General features: G+C 37.9%; 1 protein-coding gene across 2 annotated transcripts; it reads left to right on the top strand.

The window, feature by feature from the left end:
• Positions 1-1,237: 1,237 nt before the first annotated feature.
• LOC129248129 (kelch-like protein diablo) lies at positions 1,238-11,801 on the top strand. 2 transcript variants are annotated; one of them, XM_054887579.1, is made up of 7 exons: positions 1,238-1,343; positions 1,407-1,653; positions 1,784-1,880; positions 1,953-2,189; positions 2,267-2,373; positions 8,914-9,565; positions 9,622-11,801. In XM_054887579.1, the coding sequence occupies exons 2-7, from the start codon at positions 1,525-1,527 to the stop codon at positions 10,029-10,031; spliced, it is 1,632 nt and encodes a 543-aa protein (XP_054743554.1). In that variant the 5' UTR covers positions 1,238-1,343; positions 1,407-1,524; the 3' UTR covers positions 10,032-11,801. The 2 variants fall into 2 exon arrangements, with proteins under 2 accessions (XP_054743554.1, XP_054743546.1); XM_054887571.1 differs by having other exon boundaries at positions 1,238-1,653.
• Positions 11,802-20,096: the final 8,295 nt, after the last annotated feature.

The raw sequence follows: 20,096 nt of genomic DNA on the forward strand, positions 1-20,096 counted from the left end.
CCTCTCCACGACCAAAAAGTTACAGTCTGGTGTGGCATTTGCGCTGATATGGTCATTGGGCCGTTCTTCTTTGAAAATGGTCAACACCAACCATTGACCGTCAATCAAGAGCGTTATCGGGCCATGATAACCGATTTTGTGATGCCGATTGTTCGTGAAAATGGTATGGAGCACTTCTGGTTTCAGCAAGATGGCGCACCACCACACACAGCACGAGCCACCGTCAACTTATTGAAGACTTTGTTCCCTGGCCGTTTGATATCAAAAAGCGGCGATTTTGACTGGCCGCCACGATCACCGGATTTGACGCCACCGGACTTTTTTCTTTGGGGCTATTTGAAATCTAAGGTTTACGTCAACAAGCCAAAGACACTAGGCGCACTTAAGGCCAATATCCGACGGGAAATAGCCGCCATATCGGCCGAGACGCTGGCCAAAACTATGGAAAACGCCGAAAAACGGGCACATTACGCTATACGAGCTAAGGGCGACCACTTGCGCGATATCATATTCAAAAAGTGATGTAAACGAATCTCCTTGAACTAAATTAAATGTTTTTCACAATGAAACACAAAAAAATGTTTCTTTTTCCATATTTTTTTAATAATCACATGGGTCACTTTAATATGGCCAACCCTGTATATATACGCGTACACTCTTTTTGGGTGTTTAGCCGAGGCCTCCTCCTATTTGTGGCGTGCGTCTTGATGTTGTTCCACAAATGGAGGAACCTACAGTTTCAAGCCGACTCCGAACGGCAAATATTTTTTATGAGGAGCTTTTTCATGGCAGAAATACACTCGGAGGTTTGCCATTGCCTGCCGAGGGGCGACCGCTATTAGAAAAATATTTTTCTTAATTTTGGTGATTCACCGAGATTCGAACCAACGTTCTCTCTGTGAATTCCGAATGGTAGTCGCGCACCAACTCATTTGGCTGCGGCGGCCAACCAAACCAAATACTAATAGTTGAAAATAACGGTTATTACAGAAAGCAGTTATTATCGATATCTGCCGTATTAACATTAAAACATTCGTATTCGTATCTATGCACTGAAGCCAAATCTCTGCGAAAGCAATAGCTGTTGCCGTTGCTTATCTTGACATTACTTTGCCTTCCAGTGGCTGGAAATATTTACTATTTAAACACCAAAGCGCATGCCCGCATTTTTTGGCGTTTCATTTTACATGACAGTGGAAATATGTATGTATGTATGAGCAGTTGTAATAACAATCGCTATCAATAACAGTGTAAATAAGAATCTCCGGACAACTTCAAATCAAAATAGCAAAATAAAAAAGTGCCATTTAGCAGCAGAAGCAAAGAGAGCAGCAGAAAATGTGGTCAGTAAAAAATTTGTGCGCTAAATTGAAAAACAAATGCAGCTAATTAAATCGAATAATCAGAGCGAAATTCGGCGAACGCAGTATTCGTAGCAATAACTACAACAACATCAACAACGGCAATAATACCAATAACGGGCACAGCATAATTTGCAGAAGACGTAGAAATTTGTTGTGGAAAATGAGTGGTAGCGGTGGGGGTGGTGGTGGCGGCGGCGGCAGCGGACGTTTGGCGGCAGCTCAATCACTGCAAAATGAGCACGCCGAAGCGCTACTGGTGCAGCTTAATGAGTTCCGCAAAAGTGAGCAGGTAAAGTGTGCTAAGGGGAATAGCGCCAAAAAGGGGGCGTAATTGGCAATGCAGCTGACTGGCAGTTGCCACGCCCAAATTGTTAAATGTTCTAAATACTTTTCATTTGTTGCTTGTTTCATTTTTGTAGTACACGGATGTTTGCTTGATTTGCGGCGATGTGCGGATTATGGCCCATCGAAATATACTCGCCGCTGCGAGTCCCTATTTCCAGGCGATGTTTGGCGGTAAGTGCGTTTCTCACGAGTGTCTGCACAAGTTTTAACGTTTTTGTTTCATCACTTTTATTGCTTGCTTAGGCAACTTCCCGGAGAGCTCTCAGCGTGAGGTGCATATTCATGAAATGGATCCGCGCTGCTTGGAACTGGCGGTGGACTTCATTTACACCGGTCATTTGGATAACTACGTCGATTGTGTGCAGCAGCTTCTTGAGACAGCTGCCTTTCTGCAGCTGGAGCACTTGCTCGATTTGTGTACAGATTATATGTGCGCGCAGCTGGACGCAGACAATTGTCTGGGCTTCAAACATTTCGCAGGTGAAAGCTATGCTAGTTTAGTTTTTTATAAAAACCATCAAATTAAATTCGCAATCCATCTTTTCTTTTGATTTCAGAAAAGCAAAACAACTTCACGCTGCTTGACTCGGCTTGTCAATACATTATTACGCATTTTAAGGAGGTGGTTCAGAGTGAAGAGTTTTTGGAGATGACCTACTCAGAGGTAAGAATCTAAGAGCTAATGATTTGAGCATATTTAGGCGGAAATTCATGGGTAGAGTGTGATAATTATAATAAGTAATATTCACAAATATCATAAGTAATACTGTGCAACAACAAGGGGACAACAAGGCCCTGAAATATGTATATTCTGGTAGATTGGAGCTTAAATTGGTTTTCTGCGCAGTTTTTGATCCAGAATTTACTGATTTCGAAGCTTCGGACACTTCTACTTTCCCTAAGGGTTATGCCCTTCATTCTGGGCTGTTTCACGTTACGCTAGGTTTCCTTGCCTTTGGAGCACACATGGCGTGGCCTGCTTGGCGTCCTTTGGAGTTAAGCCTTCTTTGAGATGCGTCGATACTATTTGGGGCCTGATCTACTATGGGGCCTTAGTATGGTGGACTGCGACAAGAAAACTGACATACTTAATGCCACTGGAAAGGATTCAACGAATCGCTGCTCTGTGCATAACAGGAGTGATGAAAACCACTCCAACGGCGGCGCTGGAAATGATACTCAGCATGCTGCCTATTGACCTTATGGCGGAAAACCTGGCAGCGAAATCCGCGAGGAGGTTGGAGTATTCACCTGCAGAACCTTTGGTCACAGCTCAATGGGAAAGTGGAGCTCAGGTTGCACAGACTACATGACTCTGTACTTTAGTTGGGAGAGAAGGTTGCGCACTACAGTTGAAGAGGAGCGATGGCACAAAGGCATGAAGCCTGGCCATAGAACTTTTCACATCTATACAGACGGCTCTAAAACTTTAGACGGATAAAATAGGGATAAGGCATCCTATCAAGCTGCCAGACCACAGCAGTATTTTCCAAGCGGATGTTTTTGCTGTGGGGAAAGCCGCGGAGCTGGCCTACACTAGAACAAGAAAGAACTTAATAATTAATATATACGTGGACAGTCAAGCAGCAATATGCTCATATTGTATTAAGTCCAAAAATGTTCGACGGACCAGGGAGACCATAGAAAGGCTAGCCGCAAGCAGTGCCCTGCATATCTACTGTGTACCTAGTCACAAAGGTATTATGGGGCATTATTAAAAACGCGTTTAAAATGCCTGGGAGCCCCATTGTCGGGATCTCCCAGCGCTGCTTAGATTCGCCAAAAGCGCTGACATTCTACATGATGTCTACTTTCGGTATTCATAGAGGTCGGTCTTCATCTGGTATCGCTAGGGACCAAAAGCTCTATGCGTGGCTTGTTGCCAACCAGGCTAACCTAACCTAATCTACTCAGACAAGTATGGTTTCTGGCCTCCCCGAAGCTGGAAGTTTACACAGAAACCTGCCCAGTACTCAGGCTTGGCTTTGGGATAGCCCCATTGGATGTTGAAGCTTCTTTGGAGCCCAGTTTCTTTGCATTCTTCTTCCGTGGTCAAACGGATCGTAGTTTCTGTCAGAGCCGATCCAAATTTATCAAATATCTACTTTGATATCTTTACTCTTCGTCAGTCTTGCTGCTCTCCGTTAAGGAGTTAGATTTAGTGAAGGTTTGCTCTTCGACCTCTTGGTCTGTTGTGCTCCTATTATGCAGTTAGTACTTAGCGATCCTGGAGATGTAACTCAGTAAATGCAGTTCTGTGTGCGTCTTGATGTTGCTCGACAGATGGACTCCGATCGGCAGATACTTTTCATGAGCAGCTTTTTCATGGCAGAAATACACTCGGAGGTTTGCCATTGCCTGCCGAGACGCGACCGCTATTATAAAAATGTTTTTCTTCATTTTGCTGTTTCACCGAGATTCGAACCTACGTTCTCTCTGAATTTCGTTCTCTTCGAATTTCACGCACCAACCCATTCGGCTAAGGCGGCCGCAGGAAGAGGCAGGCTTTAGAAATAAGTAAAATATAATAAGTTAAAAAATTCGTTCATTGCGAGACCTTTCCGGTTAAATTTCAATATCTCTGTAAATTTTTCTTTGAATTGATTGAAATTTTGACGCAGGATTGCTGAAGTAACACAGCAAGTTATCAGCTCTTCGCTACTGGCTTTCAATAGTTTAGATGATACAACAGCGGATTCAATGGTTTTATCGTTTTAAAGCCGCTTTGCTCATGAGTCGTTTGGTGGTATGTGAACCGCTGGAATGGGTGTCATTGTGCGTTACATAGTATCTTGGAGTGTTTTCCGATATGTGCATAAGTGTACTGCGGCCGTCTGTTGCAAAATTTCTTTACCTACATATCTTTATGGGAAATATAGTTTTAGTCTTGAAACCATTTGCTTTCTGCCTTATTTTCAACAGAACTTTGCGCTACTTATCTGCTTGCCAGGCTATCAAGTGCTCAGCACCAGGTACTTTCGGTAGCACTTTCATCGTTTTTAGTAAAGAGCTTCCGTCCTAGTTCGTCTCTCGATATTGTTCAATTCTGGCTATCATTCTTGACGATGGAGTCGCACTACTCGCACCTATCTGAGTGATGAAGAGTTGATTGTTAAATCGGAATCGGAGTTGATGGGAACCGAGTGTGCAAACTCCCCTTTTCTCGACGTAAAGTTTTCGCTGGGTTTTTGTTACAAAGAACTTCAGAAGTACTTTAGCTGAAAAACGGAGATTTTATCGCTATTCCAAAAGCAGGCCGTCTAAAGATGGACTAATATGGATAACTGCAAAATAACTAAACAAACGTGGTCCAATTTTAACAAACCCAGAATTGACGAGTTGTTAAGAAAGCTACGAGCAGATATATTCAGAATTACGTCAAGAATAACCGGTCAGTGGCCTCTGGGAGACTGTGCCAGGAAGATGAGTGGCCGCACAACGATAGATGTGGAAGCTGCAATCAAAAAGAATCTAAGGAAACAGTCTTTCATAATCTGTGTGAGTACCTCAAAAGCTGGGTGCTCTATGGCATAGAATGCTGGGGGATTTCTCGATGAATAACCTGAAAGAAATTGCAGAAAAGAAAATAGACGACATAGGCAGATTTATAGTGAAATCAAGAAGGTTCGACTAATAAAAAGCCGTGGTTGTACAAGTGGAGTATCAAAATAACAACTTTTGTGCTAATTGGGTCTGGGCTGTGTCACTCAGACAACACCTCCATTACCACCATCTTAGCTGCAACCGGGTAATGATTCAAATTGGCGCTTCTTTGACTCATGAGATTAATTTGGAATTTTAATTTTTTGGTCGGTGTTCTCTTCTTGTACACATTGCAGACTCTGTAGAGCCCTTAACCCGAATGTAAAATTTACTAACTGTCGCCTTGATCTCAAGCCACGTGGATTTTCGGAGGGCAGACTGAACTCGCCAATTAAGCTTTGGGCCATTGTTCGTCTCTTGGTCAACTGAATAGAATTTCAATCTTTGGTTAAAGCTAGAGTAGTTTACTTATTTTTTAGTTTAGCGGTCCCGGTGGTCCCGAGCTTGAAAATTTAGGGTATTTTCAGGAAATTTTTTTACAAGAAAAGAAAAATGAAAGACGATATTTTAATTTTTTAGGTTTTCATATCTTTAACATACAAGAATGAAAAAAGCATTAATTTCAATAATTTTAAAAATTTAATAATTTTTGAAATGGTCCTAAAAAGTTGGATCTGGACGGCGCTGTCCATTTTGGCTCTTCTATTTACCTGAAACACAAGAACCAAAAAAATTATTAATCGGTATGACTTTAGCTATGTCCCCTACTAGAATAAAAAAAAAAAAAAATACCAGTCTAACGGTTAGACGCGATAGAAGTGAAACCTTCCGTAAAACAAACTGAGAGAGAATGAGACGAAAGCAGCATTAGGGGCGGGATAATTATAGGTTCATTATAATATTGCTATAAAGTTCATATTTTATTTTCTTCATTTTATTATTATTCATCCTCAATGTTTTCAATTTCAACAAATGATACGAGTGGCTTATGATAGCTAAAATATGATACAAATGCTTTGGTTTCGATGTTGTCAACATATCTTTGAAATACCGCGTCAATTGTTGTTTTTGATCGTGTTGTCGATTCAGTGCGATTGTTACACATTTTTAAATTGAATGTTGTATTGAGAAAGTCAATTGAAGGAACCGCTGTGTCCAATGCAAAATTTACGTTAAAATCGCCACTTAAAATCATTGGAACTTTATCGTAATCTTTTCTAAGTATCCGCGATACTTCTGGTGTATACTTTATTAAATTTTCGTGAATGAATTCCGTGATGCTATTTATTGATTTTTTTTTTCTGTCGATATTCACGACACTTTTCTGCATTATTTTTTGGCATAATTGCGGTAAATATTTAAAAATGCAAATATTTACGAATATAAAAATACACACGCGGTTGCTATTATGAGCGTCCCCAGCAAAACCTGCGTGACCGAAACTCTAACACAATTACATTTTTTTGAATGTTACAAACACATATGCACGCAGGTTTTGCTGGGGCGTGACCGAAACTCTAACACAATTACACATATGCACTCGTATTTGTTTGAAAATCGACTTTTTTTTTTGGTTCTCCGTCACCTTTGGAAAATGTGTAAACAGTAAGCAAACTTTATTCAAATATTTTCCCTCATTTTTGCATCAGTAAAATTAAACAAACGCCGTAGCCGAATGGGTTGGTGCGTGACTACTATTCAGAATTCAAAAAAAATTTTTTTCTTGTGATTCGAACCAAGGATTTTGGATCGGAAGCTCACATTGCTAGTCGCTCGGCTACCGCGCCATGCTGTCGGCGCTGGCCTAAAAGTTATTTAGTTCGTCGCTACGTTTATATCAACATATAATATAACGCTTCGTAGCCAAGAGTGTCGCTTTTTTCGTTTCACTTTTTCTCAAATCACTCCCAACGATTCTAAAGAAGTTTTCACTTCAAAAACAAAAAAATTTGATAAACTGGCGTGGTCTTGAACTTTGCATTCTAAAAGTTGGGGGTTTTTCAGTTTTTTAATAAAAAAATACCAAATAATTGAAATAATAATATGATTTTAGTACAGGCGATAGCCATTGACGTTGTGAAAAACAAATTACTATTCAGACGATTCAGATGATTCGGTTGAATAGGCCGAAAAAAGTCGTTTCGAGATAAATGAGTAAAAAGTTTTGAGGTACAGGAGTGCGCGGACCGCTCTCTACCTAGTTAATGGGCTGTAGAAGCTACAATATTGGGAATTTCTGTATGAAAATTTCTTAAGATACAATACTTTCGAAATATCGAAAAAACAATAAATCAATGTTTTGAATTTTCTAGACTTAAGAGAACCAGTCTTTGATATCATACTAGGCCGTGAACTAAGAAGTACTAAGTAATTGGGAATTTTTTTTTAGAAAATCAAAGAAAATTTTTTCATGGTACTAAATAACTTTATTCTGTCATGTTGTTTAATTTCGTTAGTTGCTCAATGTAGACATCAGAATTGATCGTTCGGTTGGGTGATAAGAGTTCAAACTAAACAATTTCTTTGTAATCCCACCAAATTGATAACAAAACCTTCTTTTGATGAATATCAGCTTTTGATGTTGTTTGAGTTGGTTCACCTGGCCTGCTCCACGATCTTTTGCGCTTGATATTGTTGTAAACAACCTATTTTTCATGGCCAGTTCTCAGACGTTTTAAAAATGGATCATTTTCATTACGTTTCTTTAGCAAATCACAGCTGTTAATGCGTTGCGTTAAATGCGTTTCTTGCAGTTCGTGAGGAGCTCATATCGCACCCTAAATACAAAAGGGTCACAACTCAAAATGTCCCTTCTGCTCAAATATGAACGAGACGTTATCAATAAAACGGTCCGCGGATGACATATGGCAAAAATAATTTTTTTGTTTTTTGGTAGGACTGTTATAAGCTTACATGGCAAATTTCAGCGTGATATGTCACATAGTTTGTTTTCTGTGTTACTGTAAACAAGTCAAGCTCGAGTGTGGAAAATTTTGAGTTGTGACCCTTTTGTATTTAGGGTGCGATATATCGAGTTTTCGAACATAGCCAAGTTCTTTGAAGTGATTTTCAATGCATGTATGTGATACATGAAGCTGCTCTGCAATCTCACGTGTTGTATTGTGATGATGCGAATCGATTATTGCTTTGATTAAAGCGTCATCAACTTCAACTGGACGACCAGAGCGTTTTACCTCTTTGAGTAAAAAATCACCAGAACGAAATTTGGCAAACCAATTTTGACACTGCCGTTCTTTTAAGGCTTCGTCACCATAAACATCACATAACTTTTTATGAGCTCGCGATGCGGTTTTCCCTTTGTGGAAATAAAAAAGCAAAATATGACGAAAATGATCCTTTTGATTTTCCAATTTTCAACGAACGCCAAATGAAAATTACGCAACCGATCAAAAAACTTTTTTTACTGATTGACAACTGAATTACCAACTATCAAATAACAAAATGTGTTTTACATTTGTACTACGTCTGCAAACCTAAAAATTTAACTGAAGCCATCTATGAGTGAAATCCGCAATTACTTAGTTGCCAACCCAATAGAATGCTGCTAAAGCTCCCATTTGTATGCTGCCCACAGGAGTATTAAATATCCAATATTTATTATCTACATATTTTGTTATCTTTTTTGTTATTTTATTTTCAGCTCAGCAATATTTTGGCCAACGATGCGCTCTACGTACACTCCGATGACGCTGTGCTTTGCGGCTTGACACGCTGGACTGAGCATCGGCCTGCAGAGCGCACAGCTAACTTGGCGCCGCTGCTTCGTTACATACACCCCGCCTGCGTAACAGCTGAGGTGGCACGCTCACTGCCCATTCTCAAACAGAGCGCGGAGAGTCAGAATTGGCTGCGCGATGTGCTGCACAGCGCCGACAGTGTGGAATGGCAAATTTTTGTGCTCGATAAAATGGGTCGCACACCAGATCTGCAACGCTTCGACTTGACATTCAATGAGGCCACGCAGCTACAACCGCTGCCACGTCCAGCATTTGCAGTGAGTTTGACGGCACATAAGAATATTTTGTACGCCCAAGGTGGCAGTGTGGGTCGCAGCACATGCGAGTGTTTCTATTACAACATCTATCGTGATCAGTGGCATGAGTTGCATCCACTGCTGATGGAGCGTTCGCATCATCGATCGGTCGTATTGAACGGGTGTTTGTATGCGCTTGGCGGGAATACTTTGCAAGGAGCAACCTGCTCAGTGGAATGTTTGAATTTGGTGACAAACAAGGCGACTTTCCGGGAGAATATGCTGGCGAAACGCAATGCAATGGGAGCGGTGGTGTGTGGTGAGTTTGTGCGTAGGCGAAAGGGGGCTCAATATCTCAAACATTTATTCACACAGATCACACGCTCTATGTGATGGGCGGCGAGACGGATCATCGTTCACTTTACTCGGTGGAACGCTATGATCCGCGCTTGGGTCAGTGGCACGAGATGCCCGCCATGCGTGAGGTGAACAGCTATTGCTCGAGTGCCGCCATTGGTTCGCATATTTATTGCTGCGAGGGTCTAGGCAGTTGTATGGAACGTTTCGATTTGCGCGCCAATCGTTGGGATGTCATCAATTTTTGGGAAGAGCGCGAGTTCTATGAAATCTTCGCTGTGGACAATAAGTTGTATAGCGTTTCGGGTGAGGCCATCTCACGCTACGATGAGACGGAGAACAAATGGCAGTGCGAATTTAAATTCACGGAATCGCGCGAATGGGACACAGCCATCGGCTTGCAAATGGTCAACTATTTGCGACTCTAAGATTTCTTAGAAATTAAAAGTAGCAAAGTAATAGAGAGAGAGAAAAGTTTGATTGGTAGCTGGTAATTGGTAAGTGAATCCACATACAAAAAAAGTGGGCGCCGGAAAAAAGTAACACCAATATTATCTGCTATGCAGCTTTTGCTGTGAAGATTGATGTGGTAACAACTTTTGTGTAATAAAATTAGTAAAAGTAGCAGAAAGGTGTTTACTTTTTTTGACAAAAAAATGCGAAATGACATTTTTAGGTGCTCGACCGAATTTCTATTTTTGTTGTGTTGTGCATTCGAAGCGAATGCACTTTAAAATGTATCCTTAATAGTTATTTACTAAGAATATACATAAACATACATACACTGCGTTAAAAAGCTATAGCACTGGGATTTATTTAAAATACTTGACTCAAATAAGTCTCATTTAATTTTAGTAATTTTTCTAGTAATTTTCTCTAAAATCCGAGTTTCAAATAAAATTCAACAAATTTGCATTACAAAAATTTTTAAACTTTGTAATCAGCGGCAGGCTAATCACTTACCCTGTCAGAAATCAAAACAGATTAACGAAACCAACGAAAGACTGAGTCTTGTCGGGGCCCTATGCTCCCGAGAGGAGTGAACAAGGAAAAAAAATCAGAATTTTTAGGAAAAAAATCGAGTACATAGTCTTATAGTCATTGAGTTTTACTACAATAAAGGACAAGTTCCAAATGGCTAAAGAGTCGCGTTGCTTTATGATAATTTTGTTTTTCTGCAAAAGTTTTCTTTTCTACGCTTTTGAGTACCTTTTCTTTATAATTTGCTCTGAAATAAAGAGTAGCTTTTCCAAGCGCACGCCACGGATTTATCAAGTACCTCAAGATGACTGATACTGAGTGAAAATTGGACATCTAACATCGCTTTTAATTATTGTTAATGATATAGAGAAAAAGCGCAGCACCGCTTGCAAAAAAAAAAAAAATCCAAAAATCAGAACAATTTTTGGGGCACTTCAAAATTACACTAGCAAAATTTGATGAACTATAAGACGCCGCCGTAGCCGAATGGGCTGGAGTTTAGAGAGAACGCAGGCTCGAATCTCGGTGGAAGATCAAAATAAAGAAAAAGTTGTTTCTCATAGCGGTCGCCCCTCAGCAGGCAATGGCGAACCTCCGAGTGTATTTCTGCCATGAAAAAGCTCCTCATAAAAAATAGCTGCTGTTCGGAGTCGGCTTGAAACTGTAGGCCCCTCCATTTCTGCAACAACATCAAGACGTACACCACAAATAGGAGGATGAGCCAAACACGCAAGAAGGGTGTACGCGCCAATTATATATATGTATATATATAAGACTGCGTACTCGAAATTTTTCTTAAAATTTGGATTAAAAGGTGTGAAATATTGATGAAAATTTGTTGATTTTTTTCATAAATTTGCTAGGAAAATGAATTAGATTTTCCTAAAAAATTATTATAATTACCAAGAAGGAAATTAATTACCAAAATTCGTCAATAAGTCCTTCTGCTATAGTTATTTAAGGCACTACATATTAGTGGCACGTGCATATTATATGTACGTGCGTATATATATAAATCTAAAAGTTGTATTGCCAGTTGTATTGGCGTACAAGTGATTTTAATTGCATTAATTATTACACGAAAACGTAGTTTAAAAACTAATAAAACTCAAAAGGAAAGAATGTTGATACACTCTGAAAATTGTATGGCAGAGTGATTTTAAGATTTTGATTAAATTTGAATAAAATAAATTTTAACGTTACATACTCCCCATAAATGGTGGCAGCACTTGTTTTATTTAATGCGAAATGAATATTTATTGAATATTTGTTTTGTAATACTAAAATACAAATATTTTATATAGTAATGTTGCACACTCAGTTTTTATATTCGCAACAACTTAAAGTTTTAAAGGACTTTAAAGTTTCTAAGTGTAGGCAGAGTTATCCATTGCGTATACGTAATTTGATGGAGGGGAAGCTCAACTAATCTTATGTACGTTTATAGAAAAAAGTAAGAAGAACGCGTTTGATGTTTGTAGTACCATGTCATACACAAGGTGGCGCAAAATTAATCACTCTATCGGAAGATTTATAATTTTTGCCATTTGAGAACTAAAGTGCTGCAGTATACACAGAGCCAAGCAAAGGAGCGCGAAAAGCACAAAATAAAGATTTACATCACTTAAAATAATTTTTTTATTTAGTATAAAAAAGTTATTAAAAAAAATATTGGGTGATTAATTTTGCGCCACTTTGTATTAGCAACTACATATAGTTAAGACAGCTCAAATTACTTTCTCATTTTGATTACTTGTTACGATAGTAGCTCCTAATCTGGTCTCTACATTGGTACTTTCTTTTACTTGTAATACAGGGTGGGCCAAATAAGACCTACTAATATTAAACACAAATAATCATGAAGCAATAATTAAAGGTGATGTAAGTAGCCTAATTTCACCCTGTGTTAGCAATCTTGAAGCTACTTATTGTAATAAATCCGTGTTGTCCTCTTGGAAAAGCTACTTTTTATTTCAGAGCAAATTCTAAAGAAAAAGTACTCAAAAGCGTAGAAATTAAAACTTTTGCTGAAAAAGTTAGCAGGCAATACTGTTTTGCCTATTCCATTTTGCTTAGACTTTCGCATCTTTCAATTTCAATTTCAATTTATTTGATTTTTTTTTTCAAACACGAAACGCGCTGCATTATTTAAAGCGATTTGCAATTTTTGCTTCGAATTATTATCAAGCCTGCAATATACTAATTCAGCGTATGATACATGAGGGACAATGAGTAATCTAACAAGTTTTAATTTAACTTTACGCATCGGAACAAATCTATCAAATAGATAGCTGACTAAAGCATTGAAATGTTGCAGTTTTTCATCCACTGTTGTGAATAACCGACACATATTCCAATTAAGCTCGGCAGCCTCCTTATTTAAGAGATCATGCTGAATAAGCTTAAAGTCTCTAAAAAATATCTACTTTACTTGATTGTGTCTGTTGAACTGGATGTTGTAAGATAAGAATATCAACTCGTGGTCGGAAACTCCAGCCATAGGAAGCTGATCAATATGACTGCCGTAATCTCTGTCACTGACGCAAAATACATCCAAAAGACTTGGTTTGCAGTGGGGTGCAAAGCGAGTAGCATATTCATTGATTAAGGAAATTCCTAATGATTGGAAACTATCTATCAAACTTCTGGAAGAAAAATTATCACAAAGAAGGTCTACATTTAAATCACCACACACAATAATATGTTCATAGGAGATGTGGAATTCCGCTAATTTATAAAATATCACTGAGAGGTCATTTCTATTGCTAGGGTTGTAAATGCATGCAACAAGACATTTGGTATTGTTATCATAAAATTCAACAAAAATGTATTCGACTTCTTGAAAATGATCTGATCTACAGATCTCTTTCCATTTAAAATTATTTTTAAAATATAAAGCAATGCCACCTCCTCGAGTCTTCGTAGTCCTAACAGGGAATATACATTATTATCAATATAGTCTTAAAACCATGTCTCTGTAATACATATTAAGTCAATGCTCAAATTATCAAAAACAAAATTTAGATAGTCAATTTTTTCAGCATTTAAACTTCGCGCATTCAACTGACAGACATTAAACCCATTGTAGCGATTACAAATGAGTTTAAGCAATCCTCTTGCATGTTCTTTGTCTACTTGTTTTGCTATTGCATTACACATTGACAGTTTATGGTTGGGAGTATACGCAAGGTGAAGGAGTTTAAATAAAGCAAGGGGATAATGAGATAGATAGGAATGAGATCAAAATAAAAAAGATTACATTGTAAAGCCAAGAATATGAAAAGTAACAATGAGATGAACGAAATAGAAATGATAGTAAAATAAAAATGATTACAATGCAAAGCAAAGAGTTTGAAAAACATAAATGATAAATAAGAGAATAAATTTAACGCAGACATAACATTAATAATATAACGCATAAATGTTTTTGTTTTTACATATTAGCAGTTGCCATGCTCGTTTTTTCAGTTATAATTACAGCAGATGCTTTCCATTTCAATTCAACCGGGCTATTCGGCTCATGTTCTTCGATTTCGATGTAACTGAAATATGTTGCTCTCTGCTCAAAATAATGAGACACGTATTTTTTTGTTCGCCCGAAAAAAATTTTTTTCAAGAGTTATCGGCAATTTTGTTTTTCGGCTCGAATGCAAAATAAAAAATTTTCAACTATTTTTTTGCAATTGTTTCTGCATAAAGTCGCTCGTGTAAGTAATTACGATCATTTTGAACCCAAAATTATTAAAATCGGTTCATTTTTGACTAAGTTATGGGCATTTAAAAATTTTTTTTTCTTATATAATTAAAAAAAATCGAGTTTGAGCCGAAAAACAAAATTGCCGATAACTCTTGAAAAAAATTTTTTTCGGGCGAACAAAAAAATACGTGTCTCATTATTTTGAGCAGAGAGCAACATATTTCAGTTACATCGAAATCGAAGAACATGACCCGAACAGCCCGGTTGAATTGAAATGGAAAGCATCAGCATCAGTTTGGGGTCGAGCTCTAACAAACACTTGCCCACGAGAGAAAACTGACGTTAGACGCTTTTGCTTTTTATACTGCATAGCCAAACGCATTAGTTCGCGATTTTTTCTTGTAAAACATTCGTGGATAAATAGCTTCCCTTCAATACTGACGCCGACATCACTAAGAGAAAGTGCTCGTCTCTTATCTTTGCAGAATTTAGCTACAGCTTTCAGCAGTTGAGAGCGATCTGCAGCAGAGCTCAATTTGATTATAATTGGAGCTACGCTTTTATTGTTTGGGCGTCTACTTGTGTTTCTGCGTATATATAAATTTATCTTTTTTAACACAGATTTTATACTTGTAACTTTGCAGGTAATCTCGTTAAAAAATCAAATGTATGATTAGCCGACGTGACGAAATAAAAGTGGTTTTTCCTTGTTAAGAGTTTCCACTATTTGTTTTATTTATTACTTCAGTGTAGGTTTACAAGTGGCACATATAGATTTCAATCCGATGCATGGTCAAAATACATATTATATATGACACAAATCCATGGGAATAGTTAAGTTAAAAATATAAATAATTAAGTACCACTTATAAAATAACATAAAATTATTCTATGGCTTACAACGAGCTTTTTCAATTTTTTACTATATTACATTTTCAGAAAGGGGATAAACTTATGCCCTTTTTTCCCTTGCTTCCAAATTGCATCAATGGATTAAGTAGCATCCGAAATCAGTTGTCAAACTTTACTTAACCTTGTATAATTGAATCATGACAAATAACTTTTGCAATAATCATTTATTTTGGTTAATTGTTTTTGTACATTGAATATATTTTATGGAAATTATGTATGAAATATTACATCGGACAAATGTCCACCATTTTTCTCGATACAAAGATTGGCGCGTTTTCCATTACACCACATAATGTTTCTGGTTGAAGGCTCAGTATTTCCTCTCAAATATTTTGCTTCAGCTGTCTAATAGTCTCTGGTCTATTAAGATACACTTTGTCTTTTAAATATCCCCATAAAAAGAAGTCGGGCGCAGTCAAATCTGGCGAACGAGGTAGCCAAGGGAAATCTGAATTTTTGGAAATTAGACGTTCGCCAAAAATTTAACGCAGCAAGTCCATGGTTTGCCTAGCAGTATGCGCAGTTGCTCCATCTCCGCCATTGGCTGCAAAAAGTTTTCAATCAATGTTCTGTAAGAAGCTCCTGAAGTCGATTCCGACATTTCATCCTCATTTTCGAAGAAATATGGACCGATAACTCTACATAGTGACCATAACACCGCACCAAACAGTACATTTAGAAGGGTGCAACTGATGTTGGTGTGTTGCCCTTGGATTTTCAGAGCCCCCCAATCTACAGTTTTGTTTGTTGACATAACCATTTAAATGGAAATGCGCTTCATCCGTCATCAAAACATGATTTAAAAAATCAATTTGTGTGGCTAATTGTGTAAAACGAATAGCATTTTGTAGTCATTGTTGGTGGTCTTGCAGTAGCAGTGCTTGCACAATTTGAATTTTTTATGGGTACATAAAGATAATTTCGGTACTTGGTCACAGTGACATTGCTGGAAACTGGGAAGCCGACGAGCTGGCCAGACAAGGGACCTGTGAGGCGGTGTGCCTGCGAAAGGAGAGGATCGGGACCCCCTTGACAACCTGCGCTCTACTCCTGGAAGGATGGGCTTTGCACCAACTCAGCGAGCGCTGGGTAAGTACACGAACGTGTAGGGTCGCGAAGTCCTTCTGGCCACGTTTGGATAGGAGGCGTTCGAGGAATATTCTGAGGATGACGAAATCTCATCTCTCAAATTTCGTGGACATCCTCACGGGGCACTATTCGCGGGATACATGTACATGCCGTGAGACTCGGAATTATTTCGAGTTCTTTTCCCATCAGCTGTATGGAGGATGAGGTGGAATCATCTCAGCACCTGCTCCTTAGCTGCCCAGCTCTCGCGGGACTAAGATTCAAGCATCTTGGTTCTCACTTCTTTCCTGCGCCAGCTGATAGGTAGGATAGTAGGTCCTGATATCAAAAATCTGATGAACTTCATCAGCAGCATAGAGAGGTTAACACAACCACAGACCAGTCACCGTTCATAGTCCACAAACACTCAACCCTCCCCAACCTTTTCCCTTTCGTCCTATCGACCTTTTCCTTCACCTCTTTTTCCCCTCTTGCAATGGTATAGCAAAGGTTGAACTAAACGTCTCTCGTCCAAATGGGCCCACTCTCTGGGTAACCATCAACTACGGCGAGTTGACACAGATGGATCATCTGCAACACTCTGCCGCACAGTTTCCACGTTGTTTTCAGTGCGAATATTTCGATGGGCACCTCGTCCAGGACGGTCGGCCACTGAACCCAGTTCCTCCAAACGACCGACCAACCTCCTAATCATGAAGGCTGTGGGAATTGATTTGGAATTCAAATGTTGCCGATATTTACGCTGCGTTAAAACAATTGATCGTTGACAAGATTAGAAAAACTCGATAATTTTAACGCGTTGTGTTGTACTGTAGGGTTCCATAATAAATTCCCAACAATTCAATTATAACCCACAAAAAGAGAAAAATAAATATGTCAAAAAATAAAAAAGTAATTTCTGCTTAACATTAGTAGGTCTTATTTGACCCACCCTGTAGTTTGCATCTACTTACTTACTGCAAGCGCTGATCACCTCGTGGAGCATAGCGTCTGTATGGCTTTTTCATTATGTTGCGGCTGCATTTCGTGCAGTGGAGTTTCCACGAATTAGCCGATTACCCCGTACAGACATATTTGCATTAGAATTCGGATTCATGCCTAAAAATCAGTTTTGGGTAAACAGTCAATATTTGATGAGTTCAAGAACCGTTGGGCACATTTACATAGCGAGCCGCTTGATTCAAGGCCGACACCCGCTCCAGCCGCACCTAACAGATGGTGACAGATGCTCAGGTTTAGAATGTTTTTTAACGAAGTTTTCCTTCTTCGGGCTGGTTTGGTCCGCGGAAGTTTTTCCAATGCTCTCCTACCACCTATATCTGGGAAGCACTCGCTATCCGCCACTATGATACGTTACGTCGTTGCATAATGCTTGTCCAAAATACGTTTCAATTAAGCCTGATATTTATTTGTTTGAGTTCGAAAAATACATAGTTGCTCGTTTGGGTGCATTATTAATGAATATATTTAATTGAAACTCGTTGGACATGTAAATTTAACAAACAAATTAACACATTTTTTAATCCTCAGTTTCAAAAAATTAAAAACTTTTTTTTGGTACACACAAAAATTCCTGTGCATTCAACGCACTCCATTTGTGAATTAATTGAATAGGGAACCACATTTTCGTGCTCTATGCTCATTGGACAGTTGCGCCTAAATGTACACCACAGCTGAAAATGCCTGTAATCTATGCGACATCCAGCAGCAGCAGCCATTCCAACAACGAACCCCTGCGAGTGCACCAGACGATCAATGGCTCAAGTGTATATGTTGCTGAATGAATAATGCGCAACAATATTGCATGAAACGGCCGTTAGCAACAAAAACATGTGTCTAACTACGTTTGTGTGAGGTAACTGCTTGCTTAGGCTTTGCATTTAAGGAGAAACAGCTAGTATTAACTGCTGAGGCGTGAAATGTTGCTAGCCGCATTTATTGTCGAATTTACGAAAATCACTCAAGAACCAATGGCAGGTTTGAGAAAAAGGTGTTTTTAAACAAATTAATAGACATTTATTTTGACACACAAAAAATGTAAGAAAATTTACTTTCACTTTTTGCGAGCACGTTTTGCATAAAAATACCATGTCTTTGGAGTATTTAAACTCAGGCACTTCACTCGATAACGAAATGACAGTTTTCGCTCATTATTAATTGACATTTGCATTTCAAAAAGGTCTGAAAGCAAGTTGCGCGTTGCTTTCACGACGTGAACTGAGTACTACTTTGCCGTGAAATACATACGAAATTTCGCGCATGGACTCGCGTATGGATTTTGACAGTCATTTCAAGTGAAACGCGAACTAAATACTATGCTTTAGGCGTTGTGTTTGAGGAGTAATAGGAGTAGAAATTACTATAAATTACTCATACGATCCGTTATTTTAACTTAACTTAACAGACGCGGACCCCACGGCGTATACTTATCCTTTGCGCTGCCCACAGAGTTTGCGAAATAAGGAAAACCACATAATTAAATTTAAAATTAATTTGCTTAAGCATCGATTGTGTGTGTATACATATAATATATATTTTAAATATATTTATTATTATAATTTTTGTAATAAAATTTTATCGTTTCATATAATAAAAACTCGTTTACAAACTAAGAATAGCCAGTACAACAATGGTTACCTTTATACAGAAAAAATTATGCAAACAAATTAGCATCGAAACTGAGAGAAAAATGTGTAAGTTAAGTAACAGTTTTCGCAATTACAAAGTGTGTACGCAAAGTGTACCGGGTGTTGTTAGTAAACAAAAATACGCGTGAGTAAGTATGCGCTTGCAGATATGTGTGTACGTAAGTAAGTAAGTAAGTAAGTGTATGTACAAGGCTGTTAAATGATATGTGGGTGTATATGAATTCATGTGCGAGTATGCCACTCATACATATATGTGAAGTGAGCGCGAAAAGTATTGAAGGAGCGTAAAATGAAAAAAGCGTGTTAAGAAAAAAATGTAGGAAGTGTCGTTAGCCTGTATTTTTTTAAAAGAGTTTGTGCCAAGTAGAGTTAGAAAATGGATTTGGATTTGAAATGCTCAGAAAAAAATTTAAATTTACAAATTACTTTTAAATTATGCTTTTTTGCTGTTTTTTTTATAAATTTTATACGTTTACTTAATTAATTACAATTTTAAAAATTACTTAAAATTATTAGAAAAGACGAAAAACATTAATTTATTAAAAATTATTTAATTTTATATTTAAGATAAAATGTATTTGCTTTTCATAATGTAATTATGAACGTGCAGATACATATACATATATGCGTGGGTATGTGTTTGGGGACTTGGTTTGTATATTTAGGTACATTTAACTCCATTTTTATTTTGTTTTTCAATAAGCTTTAATTTTTTTCACTCGAAACAACAATTGCATGCTTAGGTAATTAGTTGCGCCATGAATTGAGTTTTTGTTTTTGTAGTCTATACGAGGATAGCGCTCAAAAAATTATGTCCGATTGATTGGAAAAAAACCAAAAAAAAAGTGGTTTTACACTGAAAGCGCTACAGGCCTAAACTTTTGTAAAATTCAAATGCTAAGCAATTTTATAAACGCAAATATTCTTTGTTTTCGCAAATACTTTTCAATTAAAAAAAGTTTATTGGGTAGAAAAAACACTGAAGAAAGGAATTTTAAATTTAAAATCCTTTGTTGTAAGTAAATTATTGCAAATTTTATTGTAGCACAGCGAATTCCAAAGTAGCCAATTTCGAGAACAAAGTTTTGTCTTGCTATAAAACATAAAAAGTTGTTGTGTTTGTCAATTACAAAAAAACAATCTATGCACTTTTATTTTAAACATTT

The sequence above is a fragment of the Anastrepha obliqua genome, chromosome 1 (assembly GCF_027943255.1).
Source record: "Anastrepha obliqua isolate idAnaObli1 chromosome 1, idAnaObli1_1.0, whole genome shotgun sequence".
Taxonomy (NCBI): Eukaryota; Metazoa; Arthropoda; class Insecta; order Diptera; family Tephritidae; genus Anastrepha; species Anastrepha obliqua.